Below are 8,065 nucleotides of genomic sequence, written 5' to 3' on the forward strand. Positions count from 1 at the left end.
CCATATCAATACTCCCCTGAAAAAAAGTTTGATGATGAGTCTGTAAATTCACTGGTTGAGCCATACCGAATTGATATGAGCGCAAAAAAACTCACAAGAAAGAAAGTGGATATTAGCGTATTTTATGAACTTAACATATGAAGTTAATGAGGACGTTGCAAGATCAAAGTATTATTACAAGATGAACGGGCTGAATGCGAAAGTTTAATTGGCATACGACACAAACTAGCACTTTTCGTACATTCACGAATCCATCACCTTGTCTTACTATATTTTTCTGGATGGTGCTTCTGATATCTAAGATCCTTTCATCAAGTGGTACATGTACTCTTGAGCTTAATTAACATATTTAGTTAACTACGACTTTGAGCATCGTTAATTTTTTACAATACATTAAGTGGCCTTTTTCGTATAGTATGACTGTATGGTGAAAAATGGTGAGATTTGAAGTTATTGTACTGTTGAAATAAATGATCCTTGATTTTTTTCTCCTTGATTTGGTGGAAAAGAAGTTATGGATAAGTGTTATTTTGTCAGGAGGGTAGATATGTAATATACGTACGGATGAATTTGTGAAGGGCCTCCAAAAACAAAGCAAGGCCCATAATGATACCCATCCACCCGAAATTAAATATTTAGTTTATTTTTATTCTCTCTTCATTTCGCTCTATCTATATTCTGTTGCATACGCTTGTGAATCCCAATAAATAATAATAATAATAAAAAAGAAGAAGACGAAGTGGGATGGCTATGCGTGAGCTGGTAAGCGGTGGCGCAGCGTGTGCGGTGCCGGGGTCGTCGTCGTCGGCGAACCCTCTTGGGGCTCTGGCGAACGCGCTGATAGGATCGTCATCAAAGACCAAGGAGAGGCTGGAGGAAATCCCCACCGGAGCCGCCGTGGACCACCACCGCGGGCACCACCTGGAACAGCCCCACCAACTGCCCGGCTCCGACCTCCTTCAGGCTCCGAGCGGGCACAATTCGGAGTTCATATCGGCGTTCCGGCAGAACGCGAACCTGTCCGATGCGTGGAACGACATTCAGCAACCCCTCCCTATGGCTGCCCTTCCTCCTTCCTCCTTGGATGGTAATCGATTCAGTTCATAGACATATAGACATGTTTGAGTTGGAATCGGAATCGGAATTGAAGTGTTTGGTGTGATCAGGGCCTCCGCAGGCAGTGCTGTCGAACTTCCTGCACTCGTTTGTGCGCGGCGGAGTTGGGGCCCAGCTGCCCATGCTGGGGCTGTCGGAGTCGGATAAGCGGTGCATCCGGGACCGGAGCACCATCATGGCTCGCCACATCTTCGCCCACCAGGGGGACCACTTCATCACCGCCCACCTCGACTCCCTCTTCTCCTCCCTCGACATCGACGCCCACCCCGCCCCTGCCCAACCGCGAGACCTCGACCGCTACTGGAACGAGTCACAGGCCGCTGCCAGGCCCGCCTTCCACGCCTCCGACGCCTGGGTCGCCGACTTCACCAACCACGGCCCCGACGCCTGGGCCGCCGACTTCCAGCGCCACCACCAAGCCCCCGACGCCTGGGCCGACGAATTCAACCAGGTTCGAAATGCCGACGAATTCTCAGCTCATTCCCGTGTCATCACCATCTGACTCATTCCAATGCGTTTTGTGTTCTCAGGAGCAGTCTCAGCTGGCGACGCTGGATCGCATGGGCGGGCCCAGCGTGGCCTCCTTTGCGGCCATGGAGCAGAGCCGTATGCTCGCCAACACCTTGGCCCAGAACCAGGACCCCAAGTTCCAGGTTCCCTACTCTCTCTCGACACTCTTCACCCCTTAAACATCATGCATTACTATACTACTGTAACCCCGTTATCTTTGCGCAGAATTCCAAGTTTCTCCAATTCGTTTCGAAGATGAGTCGCGGCGAGATCAACATGGACGGTAATCAATCATCTGGGGACTGGGCGACCCAGTATCAACAGCAGTATGATCCCAGTTCTTCCTGGGCCGATGAATACGTACGTGCCGCTCCTATTGTTGTTAGATAGATGTGGTGTAATTGATGATATGGAAAGCTGAGGCTTGTGGAGGCTGGCAGGTTTCGCAGGGAAGTAATCAGTGGGTGAATGAGTTCACTTCCGGGAAGCAGAAGCAGGTGGACGAGCAGTGGGTCGATGAGTTCTCTAATCTGCAAGTGAATGACTGGGCAGATGAGTTCGGCAAGCAAGTTGGTGAAGGAGCTTTTGGGGCAACATCTGAAGGCTGGGCTGATGCCTATGACGAGTAAGCTTCGTCCAACCAACTCTTTTACTTTCCTTACAATACCTACTTGTCTTCTATCGGGAGACCAAGTGCTTCTCCAAATTCATCCTATCCATTGCATTATTTTCTACTCTAAATCTCTGCCACCGGAATGCTTAATTAATTTCAGTAACGTTACCTTGACTCAAATTCTCTAATATTTGTTCATTTTTCACATTTAATGGTAAAATCAAAGATCCAAAAAGGGGGGGATTAGAGCTTATGGTTATTATTCTTAAGAACAAGCCTGTAGACTCTTTTGTGTTAGGAAAGATTTGAAATTGTACGTGGTATTGTGAAATAGGTTCATGAACGAGCAAGTAGCTGCAAAGCAGCGGTCAGATGGTTCGAGGGGGGTTTATGAGTTCTCTGATATGAATCCGTATGTTGGTCACCCTAATCCTTTGAAAGAAGGGCAAGAACTGTTTCGTAAAGGGCTTTTGAGTGAAGCTGTGCTTGCTTTAGAGGCTGAGGTTTTGAAGAACCCCGAGAATGCCGAGGGTTGGAGACTACTTGGAATAGCACATGCCGAGAACGACGATGACCAGCAGGTTACTCAAATCTCGATTTCACAATATTTATACATATACAGTTATCACAACATGAGCTGAAAAGTGTGTATAATGGTATGAGCTAATCAGGGATTTATGGATATGTGGCCATATTACAAGCAGTGCTATATGCAACACTTAGGCCGTTAGCATTATCATGGGTGTGTCTGTTCTTATTTTTAACTTAATTTATTAAATCAATGGGATTAGATTAGGATAAAGACACTTTAATTGCCCAAGCGTGACGAGTTGTTTGAAATTAATGTGTATGTTCAATTGTGTGTGCAGGCAATTGCAGCGATGATGCGCGCGGGAGAGGCGGACCCCGCAAATCTGGAGGTTCTGCTTGCGCTCGGTGTGAGTCACACAAACGGTGAGTGAATTGTGTTTTGGAGGAAGAAACTAGTATCGTGAATTGTGTTGCGTTAATAATATGATGAGTTTGGAAGCAGAGCTGGAGCAGGCAGCTGCATTGAAGTATCTGTACGGATGGCTGCGGAACCACCCGAAGTACGGCACGCTTGCTCCTCCGGATATGACTCCCGACTCCCTCTACTACGCCGATGTACGTGCTTTCCTTGTTCCGATCTCGGACCTGATTCGTACAATGATTCTGTGGCTCTCTGATGCTATAACATTTGATTTGATCGTATAGGTGGCTCGGCTGTTCAACGATGCTGCTGAGATGTCCCCGGAGGACGCGGACGTGCACGTGGTGCTGGGCGTTCTGTACAACTTGTCGAGGGAGTACGACAAGGCCATCGAGGCCTTCCAGAACGCTCTGAAGCTCAACCCGCGCGACTACTCTCTCTGGAACAAGCTCGGCGCCACTCAAGCCAACAGCATTCAGAGCGCCGACGCCATCTTCGCTTACCAGCAGGCGCTTGACTTGAAGCCCAATTACGTGCGCGCTTGGGCCAATATGGGTATCAGCTATGCAAACCAGGTATATGCTCTATCTATTTCCCACATTCTCTCTCTGTCTGTGACACCACAACAAACAAATACAAATACAAATACAAACAGGGAATGCACGAGGATTCCATTCGCTACTATGTGCGTGCACTGGCTATGAATCCCAAGGCAGACAATGCGTGGCAGTACCTCAGAATTTCATTGAGGTACTAACATTATTCATACATATTATATTATATGAGGACGTGTAAATGAATTGACAAGGAGGTGTGTATTATTTTTGTAGCTGCGCGGATAGGAGTGACATGTTGGAGGCTTGTGATTCTCGGAATCTTGATCTTCTTCAGAAAGAGTTCCCGCTCTGAAGCCTCTGAGTGAATGGGGTCAATACAAGAGAATATTGCATAATACACCCTCCTCTCATATTACTATTTATATTTATGTATCCTGTTTTGTATAGATGATATGTAACAAAAAGGTCATACCAAGCTCGCATGTATTGTCGGCGTTGGGTTTTGCGCTACAGAACAATGTTTTTGGTTTTACAATTACACCACCATTCATAATCATCACCAAAATAAGAATGCCATTTCTTACATATTAATTAAGGATGTCTACGTCTATGTCAATCCAATATTGTCATTCCCAAACATTTACTTTTGCTTAATAGAATGTCATTTATAGAACACACAACAGAATCGAGCGAGTAAAACAAGTACGCGCTCACCCTAATCTACAATAGCTTGTATTTTTTCCTTTTCTTTTTTTCTTGCTGGATGAATGGATTGTCTTTGTCAAATCAAAACAATTTGCAAGCTTTTGCTTCGATGTATTATTGTGGAGAGAGAGAGAGAGGACAAGAAAAAAGCCTGCGGTTGCGTTTACTTGTAGAGATGTGCATAATAGATTTTTCCTTGGCAGTCACCAAAACTACTATTCTTATTTCTATTTCTATTCCTATTCCTATTCCTAAAATATTATTTATCCGTCACGCTTTGATTCCATAGCATCTTTCATTTTGTTGAGAAGACAAAAAGTAACACGATGTGGTTTCGAATGTGTTGTGCATTTATTAAAATGATAAAAGGCCGATGAACAGTGTCTCGTCTCGGGGCTAACCAGCTGTCGCTGCTCTCTCACGTACTCTCTCAAATCTCAATAAATGTTTATATATTTCCTCTCATTTACTAGTCACCTCACTCTCTGCATCACATTTCAATCACCACCCTTTCTCTTTCTTTCTTTCTGTGATACCTATTGTTTGTGAGTGACATTGACAAAAAAGAAGCAGAAAGAATAAAGGAGGAGATTAATTAGGGGGCGTATATCGAAAAGGCAGCCACCATGGCATCTCCATATATGTTACCATAAATTCGGGTTTGATTAATGTTGGCATGAATGCATTAATAGTTATGGAAGAATATGTGGAAGCGATGATTGAGTGAATAAAATGACAATCACAATGAAACAAGATATATGATTCTGCCACAGATCCAAACTTATACATTGTCCACACACGTACGTCTATTTCCTGCTCCTGTATATTATAGCTGGAATTCTTGTCTTTGTAATTATTACATGGGGACATCAGTTTTATTATTTCTCAAAAATATATATATATAAAATAAATAATGACACATAAAATGAGAGCAAAGAGGTTGCGTCTGAAGCAGCAGCAGCGAGATGGATGGACGTGTGAGCTTTCACCAACCCTAGCTAGCTTATGAAGCCTATTCCTCACAGTCTCATCACATACATATAATATATAATTACATTACATACACACACACTCGCACGCAAGCGATCGATGTTAAGTTGAGGTTTGCCATATGCCATCCCTCTTGGCTGTCGGTCTGTCACTCCATCACACCTCCAAACCACCATAACCCTAAAACCGACTTCACATTATTATATTCGCATATCGCATGTTCAGCTTGCTTTTCAAAATTAATACGGGAGGCCTTAATTAATATACTAATAAAATAAAAAACAAAAGAGCAAGTGTTTGTGTGAGAGATTAGTGGTCCTAATGATTCGTAGGTATAGGTGAATAAAGGCAGGGACAGAGGAGGATTTCCAAGTGGCGGTTTCTAGCCATAGAGGAGGCAATCGGGCTCGAAATGCTCTTATTTTTTGACAACTTTGATGCTTTTGCTGAGGAGACACAGGGCATGATTTAGGGCAAAACAAAACAAAACAAAAGATATATGTATATATAAATGTGCGGGAACCGAGAACCCTGGCTCATCATCAGATATATCCATATTCCATACTCATACTTAGATTATGGTTATATATTAAACAAATAATAAAAGAGCAAGAGGATTGATCATTAATTGTGAGTAGAAGAAGAAGTCGATGGGGGCGCGGTGGCGTGCCAGGAGGAGAGAGAGAAGAGGGGGCGAGTCTGCCAAGCGATGGAGAGAGCGGAGTTTCGGAGGTGGAGCTGGTACCCCTCCGACGGGTAGTGCAGTCGGAGCAGCAGCTTCGCCTGCGACACCGCGAACGGGCTGTGCCCCGCCTCCGAGAACCCGCTCCTCCGCATCGCCGCCTCCCACCACGAGAACCGCCGGGACCGAAGCGACCCCCTCACCGCCTGCCAGATCTCCCGCGACAGCCACGCCTCCTCCACCGCCACCCGCTCCCGGCTGCCCCCCGGCAGCGTCGCCTCCAGCGACTCGAAGATCGCGCCGAAGTGGTCCACCGCCTCGCCGAACACCGCCAACTCCGCCTCCCGCTCCGCCACCGCCACCACGCGGGGGGCCAGCGCGCGAGCGCCCTGCAGGAACCGCGCCAGGGGCCGGTCGCCGCGGGAGTCCAGCAGCCGGTGGAGGAACAGCACGCAGTTCAGGGCCAGCGGCTCTCCGGCCACGCACGCCTGGGCCACCAGCGCCGGCACTGCGGCGGGGTCGTGCCGGGGAGGGAGCACCACCGGGTGGAACCGGAACGGCAGGGCCAGCGACACGGCGAAGCGGCGGAGGCGCTCGCCGGTGCGGGCCAGCAGCACCGGGTCGCTGCCGGTGGCCGTGATGCGGAGGGCCGGCGGGGGCGCGGGGCGGCGGTCGGCCAGGGCCTGCATGAACGGAGGCCACTGGAGGCCGTGCATGATGTCCAGGTCCACCACGTGCAGGCTGGAGTCGCCGTCGCGGATGGCGTCCAGGATGGCCTGGTTCGCCGTCAGGTGGGCGAACCTCAGGAACGGCGTCACCTGGTTCATCGTCAGCTGCGAGTCTCCCTCCTTGTTCTCCTCTTCCTCCTCTTCCTCTGATCCTTTGTTGCGGCGGCGGGTCAGGGCGGCGGCGAAGTGGTGGAGCAGCCTCTCCTTCGCGTCCCCGAACGGCGACGCCCTCGCCGACACAGCCGACAGCAGGCGCTGCGCCGCCACGTCGTTATCCGGCGGCCCTCCGCAGATGAGGTCGCCGCACATTACGAGCAGCTGGCGCGCCTCCACGACGCCATGTTCTTCTTCTTCGTCCTCCTTCATCATCATCACGCATTCCATTCCCATTTTCATGATATCATATATCTCTCTCTCTAATCATTCATACGATAATCAGGATCATTTATAGCATGCCCTAGCGAGTGAGCGAGTGAGTGACTAGTACTAGAAGAGAGGCTGTTTACTTTATATACCATACGTGCGTGTCTTTTTGCTAATTTGATTAACCAAATTATTGTATTATATTATATTATGCAAAGTAATAATTATATATACATCTGCCACCACTAGACGGACAGGACAATTGAGAGCAGCAGTGACGTCGTACTCTGCTTCTAATAACATGTATATATATATATATATATTTCATTTTTGTGCTTTGCTTGCTTTCATGTATCACATATTGAATAATACTCCTCTAATAAGACACATGGAATAATAATAATCACCTGCCCAGGGATCGCATCCAACCCAAAAATCCAACTCCCATCTTTGGTATTGCTTATGAATCATATTTGATAACTTATTTTATATCAAATTTTTCCTTTTACAATCAACCAATGAAACGATTTTTTTTGTAGAATCTTTCAAGAATCTTTGTATTATGTATAGCTAGCCATGAATGAACAAATTAGTTAGTTAACTTTATAATTCTCTGCAGATATGTGCAGAGGTACTCGAGATACATAATCAGACTTGAAGGTTCTTTTAGTTAATCAGTATATATATAACTGAATAAATTATTTTTGAGATAGAAAGAAAAAATATCACACGCAAAGCCTTAAATATATATATGAGGAATATATATATTAAAAACTTTTTTGTGTGCCACTCGTCGCTTATTACAGCTGACATATATCTGTGTTTTCCTTGTTTGTCTCTCTTTGTTGG

General features: G+C 46.5%; 2 protein-coding genes across 2 annotated transcripts; one reads left to right on the forward strand and one right to left on the reverse strand.

Annotated features, from left to right (window-relative positions):
• The first annotated feature begins 652 nt into the window (after window positions 1–652).
• PEX5 (peroxin 5) lies at window positions 653–4,339 on the forward strand. Its single transcript, XM_089615420.1, has 11 exons — window positions 653–1,087; window positions 1,167–1,567; window positions 1,647–1,769; window positions 1,852–1,986; window positions 2,067–2,251; window positions 2,574–2,820; window positions 3,109–3,193; window positions 3,273–3,385; window positions 3,476–3,766; window positions 3,847–3,941; window positions 4,022–4,339. Exons 1-11 carry the CDS (start codon window positions 745–747, stop codon window positions 4,098–4,100), a joined length of 2,097 nt encoding a protein of 698 aa, XP_089471546.1. The 5' UTR covers window positions 653–744; the 3' UTR covers window positions 4,101–4,339.
• A 1,323-nt stretch (window positions 4,340–5,662) lies between these two features.
• On the reverse strand, window positions 5,663–7,501 carry LAS (GRAS family transcription factor). The gene has a single exon (XM_089615865.1). It carries the CDS (start codon window positions 7,247–7,249, stop codon window positions 6,068–6,070), a length of 1,182 nt encoding a protein of 393 aa, XP_089471991.1. The 5' UTR covers window positions 7,250–7,501; the 3' UTR covers window positions 5,663–6,067.
• Window positions 7,502–8,065: the final 564 nt, after the last annotated feature.

This window comes from Urtica dioica, chromosome 5 (genome assembly GCF_054948205.1).
Source record: "Urtica dioica subsp. dioica isolate 48M chromosome 5, U.dioica_male_clone48M_v1_H2, whole genome shotgun sequence".
NCBI classification, from domain to species: Eukaryota; Viridiplantae; Streptophyta; class Magnoliopsida; order Rosales; family Urticaceae; genus Urtica; species Urtica dioica.

Excerpts from the sequence above, each read along its gene's own strand:
- PEX5 (XM_089615420.1), top strand. The coding sequence starts at position 745 with ATGGCTATGCGTGAGCTGGTAAGCGGTGGCGCAGCGTGTGCGGTGCCG. Across the intron at positions 1,088-1,166 it reads TCCTCCTTCCTCCTTGGATG|GGCCTCCGCAGGCAGTGCTG; the intron begins GTAATCGATTCA and ends TGGTGTGATCAG. Across the intron at positions 3,942-4,021 it reads TACCTCAGAATTTCATTGAG|CTGCGCGGATAGGAGTGACA; the intron begins GTACTAACATTA and ends TTATTTTTGTAG.
- LAS (XM_089615865.1), bottom strand. The coding sequence starts at position 7,249 with ATGAAAATGGGAATGGAATGCGTGATGATGATGAAGGAGGACGAAGAA.